The following is a 25,411-nucleotide window of genomic DNA, read 5'->3' on the forward strand; positions in this document are numbered from 1 at the left end:
ATGCAATGTCCGTGAGGCTCACCCGTGTGCATGTGGGATTGCTGAGTGGTGTTCCCGTTTTATGAATAAAGTCAACGTCTCCATCCTCCTGCCAACGGACATTTGAGTTGTTCCCAGTTTGGGGCTTTTATGAGCAAAGCTTCACCAAATACTCCTGGGCACATCGTTCAGTAGATCTGCTGTAGTTTTTTGAGCTGACTTTTTTTGCTGACACCTCGGAAACCTATTGATTTTGGTATACTTATTTAGTATTTGGCGATCCTACTGGATTCTAATAGCTTTTCAGTTGATTTTCTTGGAACACATTTGTATCAGATAGAAAGCTTTTAGTCTCAAGTAATAGAAAAACCCAATCCAAATTGGACCAAATCCCAGTGAGTATGTGTTTGCTCCCAAAACTGTAGAGCTTGGCACGGGGCTGGCTTCAGGCAAGGTGTGGTCCAGCAGGCAGATGGTACCAGGGCCCATGTCCACTCTGGGTTTCCCCTCAGCTCTGCCCTCCCTCCCGTGCTGCCTTTGTCCTCCTCCTGGTCCCTTTAGAGCTCTTGTCCAGAGGTAAATTTCACAAGTAGCAACGATTGCTACAGCAGTTGCAGAACAGGCCTCCCTACACCATTCAAAGGAAAGCACATTCAGAATGTAGATCTGACTTGGTCCCCAGTCAATGCTGCCCATCTCATTGGTCAAATCAGACAACATGCCAATGTCTGAGCCAACGAAGCGGCCTGGTTATTGGGGCAGCACTCCCTGATTGGCTCAGCCCAACGAGGCTCATCCTCGAGATATTCCCAGAGAGGCGAAACTCCCACAAACCCCTTGGCTGCCGCACAGTAGGACAGCAGGGAATTGATGAAGGAGTGCAGGGAGCTTTGGATCGGAGAACATGGGTGATAGAGAAGCACCTCCGAGTGGTTATCATTGCGACAATCAGGGTGATCCTGCCTGCGGTTCTTATCCATTGTCCCATCCCAACATCGATGGTCTTGGTCCAGCCTTCCGACTCCCCGCGTTGGCAGGACACGGGGTCCTTCAACTCTCACAGATGATGGAAACAGCTGTGCGCTCTCTGGAAAGCTCTGGGAGGGACGCTGGTATAGCCGGGGGTGGTGGGAGGGTTCCTCAGTGGCTGACGTGGGCCACGGAGATGCTGGAGCCAGCCTAATGGCTGGGTTGGATGGGAAGGGGCCACTGAGAGGTGGCTGAGCTGCGCTTGGCGTTGCAAGAGGGTGGTGGTCTTCTAGTGCTGTGTGACTCGTTCCAGTTTTATTGCAGCCAGCACCCAAGTGTGGCCTTTCAAGGTCATAGGTCAGGAGTCCAAGTGCTCCTAAGCTGGGTCCTTGCCCCACTGGGGCCTCCGGGTGTGACGTTGAGGTGTGGCTGGGCTGCGTGCTTGCCCACTCTCGATCCTCTTCCAGGCCCTTTTGAGTCATTGGCAGGATTCGTTCCTCCTTTCCCCAGAAGCCCTCCTCGGACGGTGCCTGCACCACGTTCCTTTTATAAAAAAAGCCAAAGTTCTGGTTTTGTTATTTGGAGGAGACTGTGAAGAGAGTTGGGCCCTAGAGGTGAAATTTACCTCTGGACAAGAAATCTAAAGGGGCTCTCTGTGGGCTGGACCTCTCTGATCAACACAGGCAGCACCCCACGTAGACGTCCAGGACACAGAAGTGTCCCGCACCCTTCCTGTTGAGCTGCGCTGAGTTGATGGCACACCTCATGGACCCTAGAGAACATTCTTCAGACAAGAATGCTTTCTCCAGTCAATACATCTGACTGTTCAGGGAGAGTGGTGGGATTTTCAGTGAAAATCTGCTTATTTAAGCTATCATGAGAATTAAGGGTGAATTTGGTTAGCAGATTATTTCTTTTAGCTGTGTGGCTGAGGACAAGTGACTTGGCATCTCTGAGCTTCAGTGTCCTTATCAGGAGAATGGGAGCAGCGGTGGTAGTTAGGCAAGGTACATGAAGTTCTCGCATATAACTAAATGGTTTAAAATATCAACCCTTTTCTTTTCACTTAACTCTCAAAGGAATCTCATTACATAGGGATATGGTTAGGGTGATGATTCTTGTGCATATTTTCAGGTAAGAGCCTGAGGCTCTGTTTCCGTGTCCCTCACTGTGCCACAGCACCTGGCAACAGTACTGATTACCTGTCAGGTCCCCTTTCCTTCCATGGCCTGCGCTGTGGGATGGAGTTCCATAAATGTCTTGTCAGGTTGACAGCATATCTTGGTAACAGATGAACTACCCCTGCAAAAACAGTCAAGACTTCAGAAAAATAAGAAGATACAATAGATTGAGCACGCATCTATATTTTTTCTTTTGGCAAGTCCCCAAATCAAATTGGAATTAAGAATGTGTGCCAAGGTTCAGGGGTAGAATGTCCATCAGAACTTGTTTACACAACCCAAACTTTGGAAAAACCTTGATGGTCAACAGTTAAAGGCCAATTGTGATCTACATATGTAGTAAAATATTAAAAGGCACGCTGAAGGTTTGGTGGGGGCGTAGCTCAGTGGTAGAGAGCTTGCCTAGCCTGTGCTTGGCCCTGGGCTCCTTCCCCAGCACTGAAAAAAAAAAAAAAAGAAAGAAAAGAAATTGTACATTTTTCTACACTGGAAAACTAGGAAAAAGCTACAGTGTTGCCTGATAAAAGCAGATTATAAGATAGATCATGAAGTATGACTCATTTCACAAAAGCAGGATACATGTTTTCATAGGTAGCAAATGTGTTTGATCTATGCACACATACACACACACACACACACACACACAGAGAAACACCTGGAATGATACCACCAAACCTCTCCCCCGTGTGGCGATGGGGAAATGCGGGTGATTGGAATGTTCTCTTGTGTGCATTTGGGAGGGAAGGTTCTCCATTTCCCGATCTTATGCATGGATAATAAACCCTAGTTACTAGGAAGGGGGCGGGGAAGGAACCCCGTGGTCTCTGGGTGCTAATGCCGGCTGCTCATTGCAGGTGATCGTGAAGACCAGAACGGAGTATCAGCCGGAACAGAAGAACAAAGGGAAGTTCCGGGTGCCGAAGATCGCTGAGTTCACGGTCAGTGTCTCAGGGTGTCCGGGTAACGGGAAGGGTGGCTGCAGCCTGCTCAGCATGCTGTGGTAGAGCAGGTACCCCTGCCCCACGGGAAAGGGACAGGCCACCTCTGAGGACTTCTCAAAGCCACACCGGCTCCAGCATGGTGCCCCATGGAAGGGCAAGGGCCTCCTGGGGCCTTGTATTCCAGAAGGTTCTGATGCGCCTGAGAATTGGCAAGTGCCTCTTTGTTCCTGCCGATGTTCCTGTCCCCTTCTTCCTGCTCTTTCAGAGTCCTCAGGAAACACGGTGGAAACCCATCAAGTTTGTGGTTGCAACAAACGCAAAGAAAAAGGGTTCCTTGGTGGTAGAAACCCAGGGGTTGGTTGTCTAGTTCTTGGTGGAGGGTCCTACGAAGTTGCTGGCTGTGGGGAGTCACATCTCGGCCACGAGAGATGCAGGGAAGTCGCATCTCGGGCCACAAAGCCTGGAGAGATGCCGGGAAGCCCTGTAGGTGGGTCACTTGGGAGCTGAGCCATTGGAGTGTGTGGGGGAGTGGCTGCTCATGCCAAGGCCCTGCAGCTGGAGGGGGACTAGCCCAGAACCATAAGGACAGTGGGGCGGGGCTCTGGAGAGGTTGGGGGCAGGGAGGGGTGCGGCAGGAAGGGGGCAGAACACAGGGCTCCTTGCAGGCCGCAAGGAGGGATCATCCATAGGAAGCCACTGAAGAACGTCCGAAAGGCGAGGGTTGACCAGATTTGAGTTTTAGAAAAAGCATGTGGTCTTGTATGTGGTTAGTGGGGTACAGGGGCGAAAAGGAAAGTGGGGAGACAGCTGGGCTACTGCAGTTGTCCAAGTAGGAAGCACTCGTGGCTCAGACAAGGATGGTGAGTGAAGCGACAGATGCAGGCCCATCCACAGGACGGCGGGGAGGCGGCATCAGCCACGGAGGCAGCAGAACTAGAGGCTCTGTGTGTGGACGTTGAAGCGGCTTGGTGGGGCTGGAGCCCTGTGTCGATTTACATTGGCCGTGTCACATTATTAAACTCCTTATCACATGGAGACAGTAGTGGGGCTGCTGCAGGCTGCAATGTAGAGCACATGACTTGTACAGAAGATGGTGCACAGTAACAGGGGCTGTTTGTGTCAACTGGGACTGCAGGACAGGCAGGGCCGAGGGGGCTTTGAAAGTGAAAGCAGCCCTTGGTTAGTTATCTGAATGGGGGAGGGGGCAGAGAGGGTGCAGATGAACAGAACGGTCTGCTCCCACCTTTGACTATCTTTCTCTGTGCTAAATCTATGTTAGAGCTGCTGGGTGTGTGACCCTGGGTGGAAATGCCACCCAGCTCCTGCAAGGTGGGACTCTATAAATGCCAGCTCCCTTTTTGAAAGCAGGGGCTGCTCTTTTACTATGCCTTCAGTGTCTGCCACACAATGTGGACCTGGCGGCTGTGGCAGCCACATCAATGTTAGCAGCTCAATTCACAATGGCTAAGCTATGGAACCAATCACCATCAACAGATGAATGGATAAAGAAATTATGGTATGTATAAGCAATGGAATAGTACTCAGCCATAAAAAATGACTTTATGACATTTGCCAGTAAATGGATGGATCAGGAGACTATCATGCTAATTGAAGTAAGCCAATCCAAAAAAAAAAAAAACAAATAAACGTTAAATGTTCTCCTTGATGTGTGGATGTTAACACAAAAAAGTAGGGGAAGGGATTAGATAAGGGGGAATGAAGGGAAGGGAGGAGGGATAGGGATAGAAAAGACAGTGGAATGACTCTGACATAACTCTCCTCTGTACATATATGAACACACCACAGTGAATCTCACCATCGTGTATAAGATAAATTCCATGTTTTTATAAATATGTCAACATAGACTCTGTAGTCATATATAACTAAAAAGAACAAATTAAAAAATAAGTGAAGATTTAAAAAAAAAATTCCCCTGTGAATCCGCGCATATTTCCCATGGCCCCTGCTGCCAGGATAAGTCAACTGAGTCCCCGGCCTGGTGCACACATGCAGGCAAAGAGAAGCCCCAGCGCCCCTGCAGCTCCATGCTCATTCCTGCAGGTGTGTGCTTATTCCTGCAGGTGACTGTGGGCAGCTGGGGTCAGATACGGTCCAATGGGCTGTCATGGCACCACAGTGCTTGTGCTTAGTGATGCTTGTTTTAGTTAGGAGTGGCCCCAAAGCGCAAGAGCCCCGGGGCTGGCAGGCAGCCAGCAGATAGCCAACCTGCCATAAAGTGAGAAGATGAAAGTCCTTGGTTTAGAACGGGAAGAAAAGGGTCATAGGGTGCAGGGCTGAGATCTGCAGGATGTTGCTGTTGTTAATCCCCGTGTTGAACTGACGGACCACACCATACCATAGGTGTGCGTTATAGGGAAAATTACAGTTCATATCGGGTGCGGTACTCTCTGAGGTCTTAGGCCTCCACTGGGAGTCCATCTCCCCTGGATAAGGGGGACAACTGTAGTTCCTCTTCCCAAAGGGGAGGTAGGGCTCAAAGAGTGGAGGTGACTGCTCACCTGGCTGCCCAGCGCCCGGGCAGTGTCCAGGGCTGGTGCCTGGCCTTCCCCTTGGACTCGCCACTGCAGTAGACATGTTAGAACAGGAGTGAGTCAGCTGAGACGTGGGGAGCAAGTTGCTCAGGGTCCGAGGACTGGAAGTGCCGCGCACTTGAGCTCAGTCAGCCTTGGAGGTGTAGAGAAGGGGCTGTCTCTGCGCCAGGGCAGCCCTTTGCTAGGCACAGGTGGAGGAGGGAGGGCTAGGCGCGGGTGGAGGAAGGCCCTGCAGTCTGGAACAGGAAGAGGGGATGAAGAGGATTCTCCTTTGCTCATGTGAAGCTTCCAGCATTGATTAGCCTGTCCCCTCCCCCCACTTTCTTCTGGAAAGTTCCCCCTGGGTTTTGTGGAAGATGTTTGTGGCTGGAGGGTGGAGGCAGGAGTGGGGAGGAGGCTGGGGGTGATTAAGAAGAGCCTGAGGGTCTCAGCTGAGTCAGCGCTCCCAGGCCCCCGGACCCAGGTGGGCTGTGGCAGACGATTCACAGAACTGACTTCTGGTTGCAGAAAGCACAGGGCACTCCCTGTGTTTGTTCATCTGACTGGGCCTGAGGACTTCCTTCCACCAAGGCAGTCCTTTTCACAAAGGTAACACTGAGAATAAAGTGCCTGGAGGTCCAGGGAAGGTTTGGGGGTGGGTGGGCCGCCCTTGGGGGCAACTAATGGTCTGGGCTAAGGATGGAGATTCACCTAGAGAAACGTCTGGAAGAGGGTGGGCTTCACAGTGCTGGCCAACAGTGCAGGATCCTTCTCTAGGATATACTGCCAGGGTTCAGGGGACCCTAGGAAGGACCAGGGTGCACCCCCTACCACTGCAGTCCCTTCACAGAGGTGGGACAGTGTGTCACTTTGAATTTCAAAATTGACCTGGAGAGAGCAGTTTATAAGCAGTTACACTGAGGGTGGGGGCCGAAGAGAGCAGAATGGGGAGAGACAGAGTGTGGGAAATTGACTAAAAGAATCGACAGGGATTTTTGTCACTTCTAAAACCAAGGAGGGTCTTAGAGTCCTTATGAAAGGCCAGAGGCCTGCAGTGTCTTCAGCAGGCCAGCCTCAGCCAAAGGGAGGGCACCTGGAACCCTGGAGCTGGCTCCCTAAAGGCCTGTTTGGCTGTAGGGTGCTGGTGCTATGGAAGCCTGCTGGACGGGGAAGTGCGAGCCGTGCGGGCACTGGGCCTGGTCACCCCCTGCCTGCGGGCACAGGTGCAGGTGCACGTGCAGGTGCTGGGGGCTGTTGTGCAGCGATGGTCCTGAGGAAGACACTGGTGGTGGGGAACGTGCTGCTGCCATGCAGGATGTGGGTTCCGCCAGGGCTGCTGCTCCTGGGGAGCAGGTTGGTGCTGTGGAGGGGGCTGGCCCTGCAGGGGACCCGAAGCGGGGAGAGCTCCGGTGCTGTGGAGAGTGTTGATGCAACAGAGGAGGTGATTGTATGCAAGGTGGTGGTGCTTTAGAAGGTTCTGGATTTATGGAGGCTACTAGTTAGGGAGGTGCTGGGCCGTGGAGGGTGCTGCTGCTGTGGAGGGTGCTGGGCTGTGGAGGGTGCTGCTTGTCTGCCGCGCTCCAGGTCGGCTTGTTCGGGGCTGGTCCTCCAGTGGGAGCTGCATGCTGCCGTCAGAAGCCATTGTGCCAATGGCTGACTTTCTGGAAACACCTGGGGCTGGGCTCACCTGAGGATCTCAGGCGATGACCTTTTCCTCTTTAACTTAGTGACCTCGGGAAAGCCCTTCACCCCCTGACCTGACTCACGGTCCTCAACAGCAGGCCGTGGTCTTGCGGTAACCAACAGTCCTGGTGCACTCTGAGGGCTTAATGAATGATCATTTATCATTTCCTTCCTGTTTTTATCCCTTTTCTTTCTCTTGGGTTTTTAGCTTCCTGCCTCATTGGCTGGATTTGTCTGTTGGCTGGGCTCCGAGCTCCCTGCCCTGACCTTCCCATGGGACATGACTTGGAAAACCTGGAGAACTGTTGGAGGTTGTAGCGAGTTCAGGGTCCACAGGTGGCCTCTGCTTCTTAGCAGGGACCCCGGGGCCATGTCTTTTCCTACTATAAATGTAGTCTATATTTTTGTGGGCCATTTTTCTACACATATCATGTGTTAAAGATGCTTTCCCACCACTCTTTGTCCTGATAATCCTCTTGTGAACTGGATACTCGCATCATCCCTGTTTTGCAGGTGAGGAAATGGGTGCTCAGGGATGTGAAGTGGTCTTCCCAAGCCTGCTCAACCAAGAAGTGAGAGAGCAAAACAGGGACCCACCTCCCTGGCTCCACGTTCCCTGCTCTCTGCCAGGCCTCAGTGCCACCGGCTATTGCACTTTATCAGGCCATTTTTCCTTCTTTGTGTTGGCATTTGCCCTGGGTGTGGCTCGGTGCCTGCTGCTGGGGCACACAAGGTGGCCATATCCCTGCTCTCAAGGAGCTCACCAGAGTGCGGGACAGACAAGGAATGCTCTGGCCATTTTCTCAGCTGTCCCCTCTTCTGGGGCCCCTCTGCTGCCCTTTTCCCCTAGTTCAGGGTCCCCCCTGGGCTTAGTGAGGTCACCTGAGTGTCTCCATTTCAGCTTTGCTCTCCTGGCTGCCCCTACATCAGCAGCCTCCTTCATCTCAGATCCAGGGAGATGCCTGGCCTTCTTCCGTGTCCCCTGTTCCCAGGACAGGGCCCGGCATGGAGTGGTGGTGGGTGTTTCACGGGGGGCCCAGTCTTTTGGGATGGGTGCAGTATTCCTTCCTGACCACAGAGCTGATTCAGGGCTTAGAAGTCTGGCTCCTTGGCTGCGGCCTGGGCGGGCTCAGATGGGAGGTTGATGGGGCAGGGGGTGGGGATGCCCACAGACCAGCCCAGAGCCAGGTCAGTGGGGGAGGCCAGACCCAGGATCACCAATCCAAGGGGACCGGAACCCACCTCTTCTCTCAGTTAAATGCACACCCAGAAAGAGTGAGGTGGGGGAGCCCTGGAAGGGAGGGGCCTGATTTTTTTGAAAAACAACAACAATAACAACAACAACAACAAAAAACCCCTGGCATTTGTGGGCTCTTATCAAAATCAATCACCTACAAGACGCGAAACATAAATGAAACAGAACCTCCCCAGTTGACATGTCAGGCCTAACACTATAGAGTGTTGGTTTTAAAAGCCATTCCATCCAGGCACCGATCCATCCACTCTTTGGACCTCTGTGCTGGGCCCCAGCTGTGACTGGCACTTTCTGTGTGCCATCCGGCCAAGTGGCCTCAGTGCTGCAGGCTGGGGGTTACTGTCCCCCTTGTGGAGTTCAGCAGCCGTGGAACAGCCAGGTGGTGTCCCTGAGGCCACACCCAGAGGCTGTGGAGCAGGGACGTCCCCCCGGGCTCTGAGCACAGGTGCCTGCCTTTGAGTGGAGCTGGGGGCGAGCAGAGCCCAGCCACAGACGAGCAGCTCCTCAGGCATCTGCAGAGCGACTCGCCGCCCCTGTTCCTTCTCGTTCTGCAGGAAGGTAAGGCCAAGGGATGGGTTTGGGCAGTCGGCCGCGGGTCTCAGGCTCGCTCCCGTTTCCTCCAACACCAACAGGGCACAGGTGTGGGGAAACAGACCCGGCTTCAGTGCGGACTGAGTCCAGCCCCTCCCTCCCGAGGGTCTCCAGTGGCTGTCCCTCTACTCACGCTCTTGGTCTAGGCTGACGGTGTCACCTGTCCAACCTCCTCCCTGGTCCTTGGCCTCCTTTCTCCGTCCCTCCATGGCCCCAGAGGAGGAGACTTTGCAAAGCTTGGCTCCCACCTTGGCTCCCACCCAGGCTGAGAATCCTGCCTGTTTCTGTTGCTCCTGCAGGTCCCCTGCCCTCCCCAGAGCATTCACCTGTCCCTCCTGACACGGCCATTTGTGCTTCCCTGCCTTGTCCCTTCTGTCCCTTTAGGAGGGAAACCTTGGCTGCTCTGGCCGTCAGGCCACCTCCCCACTCATCCTTCAATGCCAGGCCCAAAGGGCGCCGGCTGGCCCATGTGAAGCCCGTCCGCCCCCCTCAATTCCGGCACCAGTTGCAATGTTGGGCTCCTCCAGTCCCTGCTGGGGCCACCACTGACGGGACCCTAAGCTCATGGAGGCAGGACTGGTGGCTCTTCTTTGCACCCAGGTGCCCAGCCAGTGCCTCAGCAGGACTGGCACTAAAAGATGTCTTTAGGAACAAAGGAAGGAAGGGGTGAGTGAGCTAATTAAGGAGCTGCGCTGACCAGGAAAGGCCACACCGCTGGCCCGGAGGCTTGTTTACAGCCAGGCCTCTGTTTCCTCCTCGGCTTCCTGCCGATGACACCTTCTCGTGAGTGCCATCTTCCGGACCCCACTTCCTCCTGGGCTGAGACCTCATTATGGCTCTGCCATTTCTTCCACCGGTTTCTCATCCAATCTCCAGGGTTGTCGGCCATCAGGGGGCTTCTCATATTTGCTGACAGCAGCATCTAGAGACAAGAGCTCTGACTTTATTATCTGTTGTCTTGGTTTTTATTGCTCTCCTTTTTTTTTTTTATTTTGAGGAACATTTTTAGGCAAGTTATTAAAAACCCTGCCTGCTGGGCGAGGAGCAAGCCATTAGCTGGCGTAGGAAGAATTTGCACACGAGCACTTGAAGAAAGGCCGCAGAGGCATTTAATTTTTATTATTTCATTCCTGGCTAGAGTTTATTGAAAATCAGAGCAAAGATGCTGCCCTGGTTTTGGCTGGACGCTTTCTTCTGGCCTGAAGGCTGTGCTCTTAGAGTGACCTTCAAGAGCACATATTGCTATTAATTGATAGTGGAAAAGAAAATGTGGCTTATTATTATTCTTAACAAAATATTTCCCAGAGGGAGAAAATGGACATGCTGCTCTCTAGGGAAGAGCAGACTCAGGGGTCAGATGAAGGCTGGGAGGGTCAATGACTCCAAGGGCAACTGACGGGGCGGATTCTACTGCTGGCTTCTCATTGTCATGGATGCAAACCAACCTGGGTAAGTCAATGATGCCAGCTGTCAGACTTGTTGGGAGATCAGAGTCAGCCACGGTGGGAGAGAAAGACCACCCTGCAACTGCTCCTGCCAGGGCATCGCTGTGCAGAAGGCAGGGTATGAAAAGGGGAGACACACGGGCTGGGTTTACACGGTGGGTCTATGTGAACAGAAGCCAATCATTTCCGCCTTCTGAGTCTGTTTTCCAGTCTGTGAAGTGGGAGAATGATGTCTCCATCACAGGCTCGTGGTGAGGCCCAGGTGAGACAATAGGAATTAACTCTCTTGGGCCCTAGTGGTCATAAATGTGAGCTTCCCTTTGTCATCACATGGTAGTGTCCTTCCTGGGGCGTGGGTCATCCTGCCGGATGAAGTGCCCCCGCCATGGTGGATCTCTGTGGGAAGCCACACCTGTCCCCGAGGGCCTGCCATCCCCACTGATGCTGCCCCAGCTCAGCTGCTGCTCCCCTTTCCACGGGACCAGCTTGACTCACTCTCCATTTCTGTCCCATCCCCTTTACCTCTGATGAGCAAAATCAGAGTAGATCACCAGCTTGCTTTTTTTGCTTGAGAAATCTCCACGGCTCCTTCTTCCCTGGAGCCACTGGGTGGAATCCTTAGCACAGACGGCAGCTCTCCCAGGTCACCCTTGCTGTAGCTCCTGCTCCTCTGTCACACACTGCCTGCAGGCCTGGGGCCCAGGGTTCTCATCGCCCTGCAAAGCTGCCTTCTGTACCTTCGGCTCTTTACCACTCAGTCTCTTCTACCTCTATTTCCATCCCGTTTTCTGCCCGTGTGACACAGTTCAGGTCTCATTTCCTGCTGGAACTTGTCCTCAAGGAGAATTAAGGGGTCCTGGGGACATCCCAGCATGTCCCTCAGATTCTATGCCTCTCAGCACCTTGCCGTGGGACCTCAGCTTTTCTAGCTTCCCCCTCCAACCTGTCTGGGTTGGTTGCTGAAGGTAATGGTGAGGGAAGGGCTTCATAAGGGCAGCCCAGTTCTTAGCTCATGGAAAGTGGAATAACATCTTAAGGTTATTGTTTATGATTAAGGAATAATAATAAGTTTCCATTTCACTGAACACCCCTGATGTACCACAGAGTTTGCTAGTTGCTTCCCACTTTGTCTTTAATGAACCTTATGAATAGGCTTTGCATCTAATGTGTGGATCAGGAGACTGAACATCAGAGAGGCTAGTAAAGGTGGTCAGGGTCACACAGTGCCAGGGGCAGTTGGAATTTCCTCTCCCAGAAGGCGTACGTCCAGGTGTTCACGTGCAGATGCACACAAATGCACTCTTGGTCAACATTATTTTCTGAATTTGGAAAGTCTGCCCTTTGGGGAAGGGCCTAAATCAAACTATACTGAAAAGTGGTAGCTAGAATACTAAAAATTTGCTGCACGTCCCCATATGCCAAGTATCGGGTTGTATTTTTCTCCTTTATTGTCTTTGAATTCTCCGTTTGGCCAAATCCTGAGAAGCATTGATCCAAAAGGAGAAAATAAGAAAACAGTTCCCAAGGGAGAAATGCCATTTTCCTCAAGCTTGCCACACGACCCGCTTCATGATCCCAGGCACAGGAGGGAGGGCCGCTCCTGGCTCTCAGTTTCTGGGCCTCTGCTGCTGCAACGTGTGAGGACACTAAATATGATTTTTTTGTGTGTGTGTTTTTGGTTTTATGGTGCTTATTCTCCTGGAGCTGTCGGAGGAAGACAGGCCCTAGCAGAGTGACTGCATGCGCAGCCCGTCATGTCACCACTGTGTTCTATAATTATAGGAAAACTGGTTGTCATAGCAACTGCCATGCAGGCCCAGCTTCCTCCTGAGGATGCCGACGAGCTACGCAGCTCTGTGACCCTGGCAGCGGGAGGACTTTCTTCTTTAGGGTGATCGCCATGAATTCATTCTAATTCTGAGCTCTGTTTTACTTGGCAGTGGGACAGGCCTGGGCTCAGATGGTTAGAGGCTCTGTAACCTTGGGCAAGTCATCTGATTTTAAGAGGCCTCGGTTTCCTTTTCTGCAAAACGGGGATACTAGTGGCATAATGCTTCTCCCCATGACGTGCCAGCACAATTTCTGGCTCGCAGTGGCCTCAGATGTGTATTAGACATTTTCTCTTACCTCTGTACACATGGAAAATGAAAATGTTGGGAGGAGAGAGTTATTATTATTTTTAGTAGCATTTGTGGCTTGAAAACCAGATTATTACACAGAAATTCTCAGCTGGATCATGTGTAGGGGGTGGGGGGGAGAGGACATAAGTAAATATTGAATTAGATGAAATTGACTTAAATTCAAATTTCTCTGTTTTTCCATTGCCTTTCTTGAAGCTAAAAATAAATCTCTGATCTCCGAATTCTCCAAACTGAGTAGGAGCAACCTGTTTTGGGCCTTGGTCTCTGGACCTCGGTTCTCCCATCTGTACAATGGGTGGTTGTGTGAGCTGATCTCCAGGGTCCTGTGGCCATGACGTTTTAGGACAGTGGTTCTCAACCAGGGATGAGTTTGTCCCCTAGGGGCCCTTTGGAAACGCCTGAAGACAGGGTTGCTTGCCACAACTGTGGATACCCTTGTGTCTGCTATTAGCACCCAGCAGTAGGTCAGGGAGGCTGTTGCATATTGTGTGAGGCACAGGACAGTCCTCCACAGCACAGAGTCATCCTGCCTCAACTGTCCATGGTGCAGGGCCGGGAAACCTCCGTCTAGAAGTTACCAGCATGTTTGTTGGGTCTGGAATCAGGAATCAGACCACAGTCGTGCCAGCAAGGTAAGCTAGATCTGTCCAGCATTTCAGTTTCTTACCCTTGCAATCTGCTGGAGGTTTGAAGCCTTAGGAAAACTGGTGAAGGTGAAGACCAAAAGACTTCGAAGGTGGTAGAAGGCTTAGTGAAAAATGGGGTGGCGGCAGGAGGCAGGAAAAGCACACTCTTTTGTTCTTCTCCCTTGGCTCTGCGTGACTTTAAACAGACCAAATATGATTGTTTCATGCTCAAGCAGAATGTACTGAATGCAATTTCAGGTCCATAAATAGCTTTATTACCTTTTCTATAGAGGCTGATAAAAATAGGTCTTGCATACATTTCAACTGCTTCCCTCATTTCCAGCTCCTGTCTGGGGTCTTGACATTCCTGACACAGCCAGAGCGTCTCTAAGTAAAATACAAAATAGGGCTGGGGATGTGGCTCAGTGGTGAGTGCCCCAGAGTTCAATCCCTGGAACCAAACACACAAACTAACAAACACCACACAAAGACAAACAAAGGCTCACACGTGATCACCTCCTTCTCCTGCTTGAGACTCATCCTTTAGGGTGAAATCTGAACAACTCAGTCTTGATGTATTTTTTCCATGGTTCTGGACCCTGAGGACAGAAACAGCCCTGATTCGGTTCTGTGGTCCCTGTGGGCTCTGAGGCTTTGAATAAGACAGTGGTTGGTAACTTTTTGTACTAGGGATTAAACCCATGGGCGCTTAACCTCAGAGACACGTCCCTAGGCCTTTTTATTAATTTGTTTTTTATTTTGAGAAAGGGTCTCTCTAAACTACTTAGGGCTTTGCTAGTTTGCTGAGGCTGGCTTTGAAGTTTGTGATCCTCCTGCTTCAGCCTCCTGAGCTGCTTCTGTTTTTTGAGGGAACTTTTGTTTTTAAATAAGATAAACAGGTACAAATGCACAAAATCCAACAGTATAGAGAAACATAAGCTCCCTCTCTTCCCCTTCATAATCCTTCTCACCCCAAATATCCATTTTCTAGGTCCATGCTGTCCAAATTGGATGCCCCTGGGCCAGTGTGGCCATACACATTTCAATGAATCAAAATGAAATCCAAAATTTAATTCTGTAGTTGTGTGAGCCACATTTCAAGTGCTAATAGCCACGTGACCCTGGGAGCTGCCGTATTGGACAGCTGAGATTTACAAAGCATTTCCGTGAGTGCAGAGCATTCTGTTGGACGCCCAGGAATCATTTTTTATGTTCCTACCCAGAGACATTTTCCTCATGTCAGTATTTATATTTATATATGCAAATGACATTTGGCATCCTCTTTCATTTTCTCAAATGGGATCATTTTATACACATTCTTCTGTGTCTTGCTTTTTTTCCTCTTAATGATATATCTCGGGGATCTTTCCACATCAGCACTTGGACATCTTTGTTCCTGTCCATGGTTGTAGACTGAGGATGCTTCATCATGGTTCTCAATTAACTCACTATTGTTCTCTAGCTTTCAGTCTTCTGCTACTAAAACCATCCTGCAGGAAACTTCCTTGCCTTGTGTACACACACACACACACACACACACACACACACTGTGCTCTGTTCTAAAAGTGCAGGTCACCTTCAATTTCAGGTGTTGAAACCCTAACCCTCATGATGGTGGTATTAGGAGGTGGACCCCTTGGGTAGGTGATTGGGTCATGAGAGTGGAGCCCTCACAAATGGGATTAGGACTCTTATAAAGTAGTTGAGCAACTTACCTGCTCCTTCTACCATGTAAGGATACATTGAGAAGGTGCCACCTAGGAACCAGAAAGTGGACCTGGCCGGATACTCAATGTGCAGGCAGTTTGATCTTGGATTTCGCAGGCCCAAGAAGAGTGAGAAATAAATTTCTGTTGCTTATAAGTCACTCAGTCTATGGTATTTTGTAATAGCCACCCAGAGGGACCGAGGCATCTTTAACCTTAGGAATTTTGCCAGAGGATAGATAAATCCTCAGTTTTAGTAGATTTTTTGCCAAATGCCTTCCAAAATATTTCCACCAATTTATACTTCCTCCACAATGCATAAAAATGTGTTCCTCCCCCATTGCCAGCAGCAAGTTTTATAAACTAAAAATTTTTAATAAAATAGATAGAAAATGATACTTGTGTTAATAGTAGCTTTTGGTCACTGTGACAAAAATACCTGAGAAAAGCAACTTAAAGGAGGAAAGATTAATTTTGGATTCTGATTTCAGAGGTTTAGTCCACTGTCAGCTGGCTGTATTGTTTTCAGGCTGGAGGTGAAGAGGGGCAGGGTGGAGCCACGCTCACCCCATGGCATCCAGAGCAGAAAGGGAGGCGGAGGAAGGGTGCATACCCCCAGTGCCCTACCTCTTCCAACTAGCCCCTCCCCTAAAGTCTCTATCACCTCCAATAGTGCCACCATCTGGGGACCAATCCTCCAACACACGAGCCTTTGGAGCATACTCCAGATCTCAACTATAACAAGACCTCATCTTTTAAGTTTGCGTATCTTTCATTATTGGTGAAATTAACCCTCTTTCTACGTTCGTTCTTTTTTTTTTTGCTAAGTATATATTAATTGAACTTACTAATGGGGTTCAGTGGGATATTTACTTACACACACACACACACACACATCTAGTGAGCATTGATCAAATCTAACCTCTTTTTATCCACTTTCCCTCCTCCTGTTCCAGCCTCTATCATCACTATTCTACAATCAGGTGGACTTTAGCTTCCACAGTGAGAGAGAACATGCAGGGCTGTTCTTGTCTTTCTGTCTCTGGCTTATTTCACCTAATGTCCTCCAGTTCCATCCATTTTGCTGCAAATAGTAGGATTTAATTCTTCTTTATGCCTGAATAATATGCTATTGTGTAAGAATGTATATGTGTGTATACATACGTACATATATGTATGTATATATGTCATATGTATATACACACACATACATATATGTATACATGTATGTATATGTCTATCACATTTTCTTTGTTCATTTATCTGTTCATAGGCATTAGGTTGGTTACATATCTTAGCTATTGTGATTAGAGCTGCAATGAGCCTGGGCATTCAGGTACCTCTTTGGGATGCTGACTTCATTTTCTGTTGATACATACCCAGGAGTGGGATACCTGGGTCATATGGTAGACCTATTTTTAGCTTTTTGAAGACTGCCCTGTTCTCTTTGATGCCCCTACTAATTTGCATTCTAACCAACAGTGTGAAGAGCTCCCCTTCCTCCACATCCTTGCCAGCATTTTGTTGTTGTTGTTGATTGGCTGTTTGACCTTTGGTTCTTTCCTGGAAAGCTTCCTATTGGTTGGACCACTTTTAGTTCCTCCCTACTGATTTTTGTGACTCTTCCCAAAGCTACAAACTTGGTTTTTCTACTTCGTCTGTTTTTTTTTTTTCTCTTTTGCATTTTGGTCTTGTTTATGGCATAACCTCTTTTTCAATCCTATAGGATTTTTTTTACTTTTTGCCTTAATTCAATTCATCACTAACTTCAGAAGACATAAAGAAAACATCGCTACATTTTTTTTTTGAAGAGACAGAGAATTTTAATATTTATTTTTGAGTTTTTGGCAGATACAACATCTTTGTTTGTATGGGGTGCTGAGGATCGAACCCGGGCCGCATGCATGCCAGGTGAGCGTGCTACCGCTTGAGCCACATCCCCAGCCCCAACATCACTACATTTGTCTCTATAAGTATTAAGGCCTCTTCTACCCTAAACTCATTTTCTTCTGGTACTTTTATGATTTTATTTTTATGTCAAATGCTGTTCTATCTGGCATTTGCCTCTTGAGTAAAGAGTGAGGTAGAAATCCAATTTTTATTTCTTTTTGAATGGCACTTTTCCATTCAAAAATGGAATGGGGTTCAGTGTGATGTTTACTTGCGCACACACACACACGCACACATACACATCTAGTGAGCATTGATCAAATGTTTGACAGTCACTAGTTAATCCTTTCCCTCTTTGTTATGTGACCTTCTTTCAGATACTGCGTTTCCCTAAGTATCTAAGTTCATGTGGGTTCTCTCTTTTCTTCCACTCTTCTGACCAAATTTCTTCAGTTACATAGATTTATGATGTACCTCAATATCTGCCTATACTGCTCTTTCCTCATTCCTTTTACTCTTCTGAAATTCTTTATCCATTCTTGCATATTTACCTTTCCAAATACATGTTTGTTTGTTTGTTTGTTTTTTAGTTTTCAAAGCACTCTTGTTACTTTTTAATTTGGATTGTTTATTTATAGATTAATCTGAGAAGAAGCAACAGCTTTAAAATACTAAGACTTCTGTCTGGAAACAAAATTTAACATACCATCCGTGGAACTCTCATGGCTCCCAACCGGGCTTTAAAATCACCTTCTCAGTTTTTGTTGTATTTTTACCTCTTTTTGCTGATATGCTAAGAGGAACACTTTATTTCACTATTTTTTTTCTAACTGGTTTTTATTTCTGTTTAATAAGATGCTTTTGGTGTTTCTGATGTTTTTCTGTTTTGCAGTGTTGGGGTTGAACCTGGGGCCTCAGGTGTGCTGGGCAGGGGCTTCACCACCGAGTTATAGTCCAGCTCTTGCCTTTGAATTGCGTGCACTTGTTTGCCACCAGGCAATTGCCAATTTCTTTTATTGTTTCTGATGATTTGTTTAAACATTTGGTTCTTTAAGTGTTTCTAGATACATAATTATTTCATCTTCCCCAGTCGAATATTGCTTCTCCTTTTCTGATATTTGGTTTTCTTATGTTATTTCTTATTTCCAGTTTTTACTATCATGTCATTTTCTTGTCTAGTAGCATTGATCAGCAACTTGAGGTCTGTTGTTTCTAGTATTTTGCCATTTAAATTTTGATGGATATGCCCCAAAATAACCTTTCTGCATTTGTGGAGATGATTACATGGTTGGTCTTTGACCCAATATTATGGTAAATTATATGAAGGTATTTTGAAATATTAAGCCATTCTTATATGTTCTCATTTGTTCATCATGCATCACTGAGTCTTGTTTTCCAGGATATTATTTAAAGATTTTTGTTTAAATCATATTGTGTGTTTGTATTTTCTTTTTTGTGGTATCTCTGTCAGGTCTGGTATAATGCTATGCTGCTTCCAAATAAAAGAGTACAATGTGCCTTTTTCTTTCTTCAGGCTCTAGAAAATTGGAAAGCATAGAGACATAATCTGTTTAAGTTTAAAATAGTAATAATAATAATAATAATAATAATAATGGACCCGTAGAATTATCTGGCTTAGTGTGGTTGGGAGAGGGTGTTAGTTTTCTGTAAACATGTGAAGAAATAATAAATAAAATCCATTTACACCCAATTGCCTCTCTAAAACTTTGAGAGATTGTATTTGGAAATGCATCTATCGTCATTCCCTTCATTGTAACTCCCTTCGGTGATTTTTCTCCAAGTGGCCTCATTCAGTCAATATGTATTCAAAGAGTGCCTACCATGTCCCAGGCCTTGGGGTATGTGACGTGGGTGATTCATGGAAGCACAAGTTATAATGCACAATCTAATGTTCCCAGATGCTATCATACAGTGGAAATTTCTATTTCTGTGAATTTGATTCTAAAGCATCACCATTTATCATTGAATATTAATAGAACTTGGGGCTCTGTATTTACAAATTACCTTTTATGCATCCATTAGTCATTCTTGAATCTACAGAACAATATCTCATAAGATGGAACAGATTGTCTTTCCTTTCTTGTTTGCGTCTGACTCCTGTTTCTGATGTAAGTCTGAGAAGTTCAAACACATTGATCTATGGGCTGGGGAACCCATCAGACTTGCTTTGCCTATGGCTCATTTCCTTACCTCCCTAAGTTTTAAGTCTTTTATCTTTTATAAAATAAGATAGATATACTCATCTTATTTTATAGGATGTTCAGATAACACACAGACAGCATCAAAACACAGTTGGCACCAGAAAATATAAGTTCATCTCCTTGATTTGGTATCTGCCCACGTGCCGGTGCAGTCTTGAGTTGTGAAGTACTCTGGGTTGTGGATACTTGTTTGGGTCTAGATTATTCTTATAGCTTTTGACTTGTGTCTTCCTTCCTCTCGAATATCACCCCTCCAAATCAATTTCCATCCAAATCGCCAACGTGATTTTTTTAAATCCAAGTGTAACTGTGCCGTGAACGTTGGGTGCTCAGCGCGTGCCAGCTCTCCAGCTCTCCCAGTGAGCTCTGAGCCTGACCCTCACCTTCTCTGCGGGCTGCCTCTGTTCAGCAGAGAAGCCCATCTTTCACCATCCAGTACCGATCCACCTGTGTGCCTCTGTGGGGCTCCACCTGTGTGCCTCTGTGGGGCTCCACCTGTGTGCCTCTGTGGGCCTCCACTGTGTGCCTCTGTGTGGGCTCCACTGTGTGCCTCTGTGTGGGCAGCTCTCTCCGCCTGACGCCTGATCACACTTTCCCTTTCCTCCAGGCTGGCTCAGGAGTGCCACCTCCATCACACTGCTCCTCAGTGTGCCTCCTAAAGGTCTCTCCCAGACCACCTTGCTGCATCCAGGTGCCTGGCCCTGGGGTTATTATTCATTTGGCATCCCCCCAGGTCACCAGTTTGGGGCTCACTTTGTAACATGTGAATAAGATTTTCTCCAATTCAGTTCTCTGAAGAGCTGGGGGGAAAATCAAGGCCAGGAGAATCCACGCGCTTCTCAGCTGCAGGAGATGATGGAGAGGAGGGACTTACTGAGCAGATGGGAAACACAGCATTGTGGGGTGGGGGATTGGGAGCGGGAGGCCCCTTTCATTTTGTCCCATCCATTGGAATGACTTAAATCTTGAAAATATCAATCATTCATATATTCTTATTTATCCTAAATCAATTTCTTCATTTTTCTTATTAGGTTTTTAAAAATTCATTTTTAATTGACTCATAATATTTGTACATCTTTATGAAGTACAGGTGATGCTTTGATTCATGTCTATATTGGGTAATCATTAACTCAGGGTAATTTGTACATCCATCATCTTTGACTTTTATTACTTACTTATGGTGATTACATTAAAATCTTCTCTTGAGACACATAGTGCATTACTGGGTGTGATGCTCACCCTGCTGTGTTATAGGCTCTGTCCCCATCTAACTCTAACATTGTACCTCCTGGCCAGCCTTCTCCTCCCCTGTTATTGGCCTCAGCCCCTGGTAACCACCACTCTACTCCCAGCTTCCACGAAATCCAGAATTTAGATTCTCCCTCTGTGTGAGACCAAGCCATGTTTGTCTTTCTGGGTCTGACATTTCAGTTACCATAGGATCCTTCAGACCCATAAGTCGTTGCAAAGGACAGAATGTGTGCTTTTATATGGCTGAGTGATATTCCATTGTGTATAAATACGTTTTCCTGACCTATTTGCCCATCATAGACACCTAGGTTGACTCCATAACCTGGATATTTTGGGTAGTGCTGCAGTCAACATGGACAGGCAGAAGTCTCTTTAGCATGCTGATTCCATTTCCCTTCAGTGTATACCCAACAGTGGGATCGTGGGGTCATATGGGAGTTCTAGTTTTATTTTTTTAATTATAAGCAGAATGCGTTATAATTCTTATTACCCAGATAGAGCACAATCTTTCATATCTCTGGTAGTATACACAGTATATTGACACCAACCCGTGTCTTCATATGTGGACTTTGTATAATAATGATCATCACATTCCACATCATTAATGACCCATGCCCCCTCCCTTCCCCTGCCACCCCTCTGCCCTGTCTAGAGTTCGTCTATTGGGAAACCGCCGTCCCTTTCTCCATGGTGGCTGTGCTGATTCACACTCCTACCAGCAGTGGGCAAGGCTTCCTCTTTCTCCATACTCCCCTGTATTTGTTGTTTTTCTGTCTTTTTGATAGTTGATGTGAAGTCTCCTTGTGGTTTTGATTTGCATTTTGGTTAGAGACATGGAGCATTTTTTTCCTATCTCCGTTAGCCCATTGCTGCTTGAATTTTTATGTTCATTTCGAGTGGAAGCCAGGCTAGCCCTCATCAAGCCATTCATCCGCCCACTGCTCATGAAATTCAGGAGCAGATGCACTCGAGAATCCCAGCGCCTCCTTGTTCAGTAATGTCAATGATTTTGCCGCTCAACACCCACACTCCAAGGTGCCTCCTTCAAGTGGAGACGGGGGAAAAGGCCAAAATAAGACAGCAGGGCGGACACTGGTGGAACATCTCCCAGGTTTCAGAAGACATGCTTACTGTGTTTGTCATCTCCTTGACTTTCATACTGCCCTGATGGGACATTATTGGAATCACTCCCTTTGGACAGAGGATAAGGGAGAAGGAATTCACCCAAGGCCACGTAAGTCAGGAACCATTTGTGCATCTTCTGAGCTGCCAATTCGTTTCTATCCTCTGGACTCTGTGCATACTATTGCTGCTCCAGTGCCTGTCTTTCCTCAGGTTTCTAGAAAACCTTGATCTAATTTATTATGCATCCACTTCAAGCTGGGGTACTGTTATCCTCCTGTCTCCAACTTTATGCCCATTCTCGTTCCTTCCATTTACCTCATTGCAACAACAATGATACTTATCACAGATATCGCACCCTCGAGCTCCCTTTATCCAAAATGCATGAATGTCAGATTTTAGATTTTGGAATATTTGCATATGTCTCGGCCAGCATTCATTCATGTCTCAACACACACCTGATACCCAGATCCTGAAGGTGATCTCAGAGAGCAATTTTGTTGTATTAGCATTTAGGCTGTGACATGTGTGAGGTCAGGAATGGAATTTTACTTACGCCATTAGAGTAGCACTCAGAAACTTTCGTATTTTGGAGCACTTTGGATTTTGGGACGTCATGGATTTTGGATTTTTACAGTCCCTTCCTTTGGAAACAGTGATGCTTAGCCTAGAATAACTGAAGACAGTGGAGGAGCTGTGTGAGGTGCTTAGGGCAGAATGGGGCATAGGGAGTACTTGGCACGTGGTAGAGGTTACTCACCCAGTGGCCTTCCATCATTTCTGGACAAGGTGGGGGTGTGGCAAAATGAGGTGAGTACGCAGGTTACATGGGGTCTGTTTTCTCAGCACAGATGTGTGGAGCACCTATGGCAGCCCAGGCCTGCCAGATACAGAAGGCCCTGCCTGCGATGTGTCCTCAAGGCCTTAGCCCACAGGAGCAGTCGTTTCAGTCCAAACCTGGCTGGGCCCAGGGAGGTGTCAAGCTAGTGTCCTTAGTTGGCTCATTGAGACTTCTTTCTGGGGGTTTGTGGCAAAGGGCTCTGCATCCTCTCTGCATCTCCTGCTGGCCTCATTTTCTGTATCTGGGAAGTACCCTGACCTGAGCCTCACCTCACCCTGGGCTCTGTCCACAGCTCTTCCAGGAGAGCTTTCCATAAAGGCAGAGACACTGGCAGCTGGCTCTGGGCCATGATGCCCCTCACTCTGCCTGGCTGCGGAGGTGAAAGTTGAATGTGCACACAAACCCGTGGACCCAAACTACTGCCACCGTAAGACCTCAGTGGAGGAAACGTACTTGGTTTAGGTCCCAGGCTTTTGCTTTAATGCTGGTGGGGGTGTCTTTCTGTGGCTCCCAGTCAGCCATGTTTGTAAGCCTGGGTAAACCAGACGCTGGCCTGATGTTCTTGTCAGAGTGGCTTATAAGGGACATGTAGTCAGAGAGTGGTGATGTCTGTCCCAGTAAAACCATGACAAAGTTAATTAGGCTGTGACTCACCAGGCCATCTTGATGAAACAAAGCCAGGCCTCTGGCTCATCTAGTGGCAGGAAGCTGAGCAATTGACTGTATTTGTAATTGCTTCTGAATATCTTTAATTAATCACCACAGGAATAATTTCCAGCCCTAGGGGACCTCTGCTTCCGGGATCTTTGGAAGTCCTCCCAGAATACCTGGGAAATGATGGATCCTAATTTTGAAGATCAGGAGACTGAGGCTCAGAGATGTGGCATTCCTTATTTAAGGCCACGCAGCAGGTAAATGATGGAGCAGATGTCGGATCCTAGGTCAGTCTGCTGTGGGCCTGGCCTCTCCTCCCAGCTCCCTTGCTGTGCTTTCAAACTGTGGGTGCTCGTCTCTGAACAGCCAGAACTAAATACTGTGCCATCTGTATGCGGAACTGTCAATGGGCTCTCATTTTTTTTTAATAATAAGTTAAAATCATCTTCATGGAAACAGTAAATAAACTTGGTGACGCTGATGCTCAAAGCCCTCTTGCCTGCATGTTGGGACAGAGTTGTAGATATAGTCACTTCCTGTGGAAACAGCAAGGCTATAGGACTTCTTAACTTACCGAGTTGCATTTTGTGAAAAATGGCCCTGTTAACACTGTGGGAGTTTTCTTGTCTGGATCATTTTTCCAAAAGGCTGATGATCCACAAGATTGTGGTAGAAGCTCAACAGCCCGGGTGAGAGGAAGGCCCAGGTGTGTCGAGCAAATGTCAGAAAGAAGAGGCTCCTTCTGGCCTGGCTGTGTGGTCCTGGAAGGCTCCTAGCCTCACTGAACTTAGGCAGATGAGAAACATAGCCGTTTCATCTGACCATTGTTAATGGACTTAAAATAAAGCAATTCACGTGAAGTTACAGGCCTGGCCTGCAGCAGATGCTCAATGAATGTTAAGTCCTTCTCCCCTCCCCCAGATCCCTCCATGGTGGTAGAGGCAGCAGGCCTTTCCCCCTTGTGTGTACATCCTCCAGACCCCTTTGACTTCCCACCCTGTGCCATCCAATAATTGGTCACAGCTGCCAGTGGTGCCCCCTGGGAACTGACTCTACACTGAGCCTCAGACCAGTCACACTCCCCACCTCTCCCTGGAACTTGTCCAAGGCAGATTGAGGAGGATTGGCTGTCTCGTCTTGGGCTAACTGCTTTTGGAAACTTATTTCTTACCACATAGGGATCAGTAGCTCTATTGCTCCAGGTTGTTGAAAGGTTTAAAGTGAGCAGTGAACAGAGAGTCATGAAAGCACTCCCTTGACCTGCTGACCCCAGTCTAAAAATTGGGAAATTTCACGTGAAGTTCAGGATCACTGTCTACTCTTAAACGATCGGGCCTGTCATTGTAGGACCTTGTTCCCTTGTTCCCTGACAGCAAACTGAAGCCAAGCAGCTGCTGTCCCCTGTGGTTGGGGCAGGTTCCCCAGCATGCCCAGAACTCCCACCTGGCCCCTAGGACTTCCTTCTGTTGCTGGCCTGCTTTGTGCTTGCAGTGAGGGGCTGAGCAGGGGTGGCTGGCTCTGTGCTCTTGACAGATTGTTGTAGTAGGTAACATGTTTAGATCTATTCTGCATTTGCTTTGCTGCCTTATAAAGACACAAACTTGTGAATTAAGGCCTCAGCCTTCTCCTGTAAGAGGTTCACCATCAAAAGTCTTGGTATCCTCTGGCCCAAGTTGAATGGTAGTTTGAACTTTTAAAATGAAAAATGCTTCAGGGGCCAGAGATTTATCTCCTGTATAAACAGGGCCCCAAGCCCTCATTTCTTCTTTCTAATGATTATGCCAATATCACATTAAATTGGGAAATGAGTTATTGCCTTGGAATGCTCCAATTTAAATGGTGCTTTTTCTCTTTCAAGGATTTCACAGATATTAATGAATTCCTGGCTCCACACCCCAGAATCACACTCTATACCAGTCCTCCTCCCCGTGGGGAATTTCCCTCTCTGAGTTCTGAAAGAGACTCGTGAATCATGGCTCATATAAAGTTTGAGGCCACAGATGTTTCATTTTCCATTTACTCTCAAAAGGCAATTTACTGAGCAAGATTCACCAGGGCCTTAGGGAATGGGCTTCTTTAATGGGTTTTTAGGGGCTTCTGTGGGAGCTGACCAAACATTATGATAACCCATCTGGTTGGTTTGGGGAGGGGAGGCCCTTTATACTCCAGGAAGCCACTCTAGTAGTGGCCACTGGTGGCCTTAGGAGGGCACATAGCCTTTGGGTCAGACCTGGATTCAGAGCTCTGCTACTCCACTGGTTATTTGAATGTCCTCAGGCAGATGACAGCTTTTCTGCATTTCATTTTCTTCATTTATAAAAAACAGGAAAAGTGATGGGGCCTACCTTATTGGGTTGGTTTAAAGATATTAATAATAAGTGAA

The 25,411-nt window shown here is 47.8% G+C and overlaps 1 protein-coding gene across 1 annotated transcript in view; it reads left to right on the forward strand.

The window, feature by feature from the left end:
• Nsg2 (neuronal vesicle trafficking associated 2) overlaps nucleotides 1-25,411 on the forward strand; it is a 51,050-nt gene that overhangs the window by 13,171 nt on the left and 12,468 nt on the right. Inside the window, exon 3 of the mRNA XM_046421402.2 lies at nucleotides 2,984-3,067. Coding sequence (XP_046277358.1) covers nucleotides 2,984-3,067 — 84 coding nt within the window. The remainder of the gene's footprint in view (nucleotides 1-2,983; nucleotides 3,068-25,411) is intronic.

The sequence above is a fragment of the Marmota monax genome, unplaced genomic scaffold, assembly GCF_021218885.2.
Source record: "Marmota monax isolate L192 unplaced genomic scaffold, Marmota_monax_Labrador192_F-V1.1 WCK01_AAM20220418_F8-fsc00084, whole genome shotgun sequence".
Classification (NCBI taxonomy): domain Eukaryota; kingdom Metazoa; phylum Chordata; class Mammalia; order Rodentia; family Sciuridae; genus Marmota; species Marmota monax.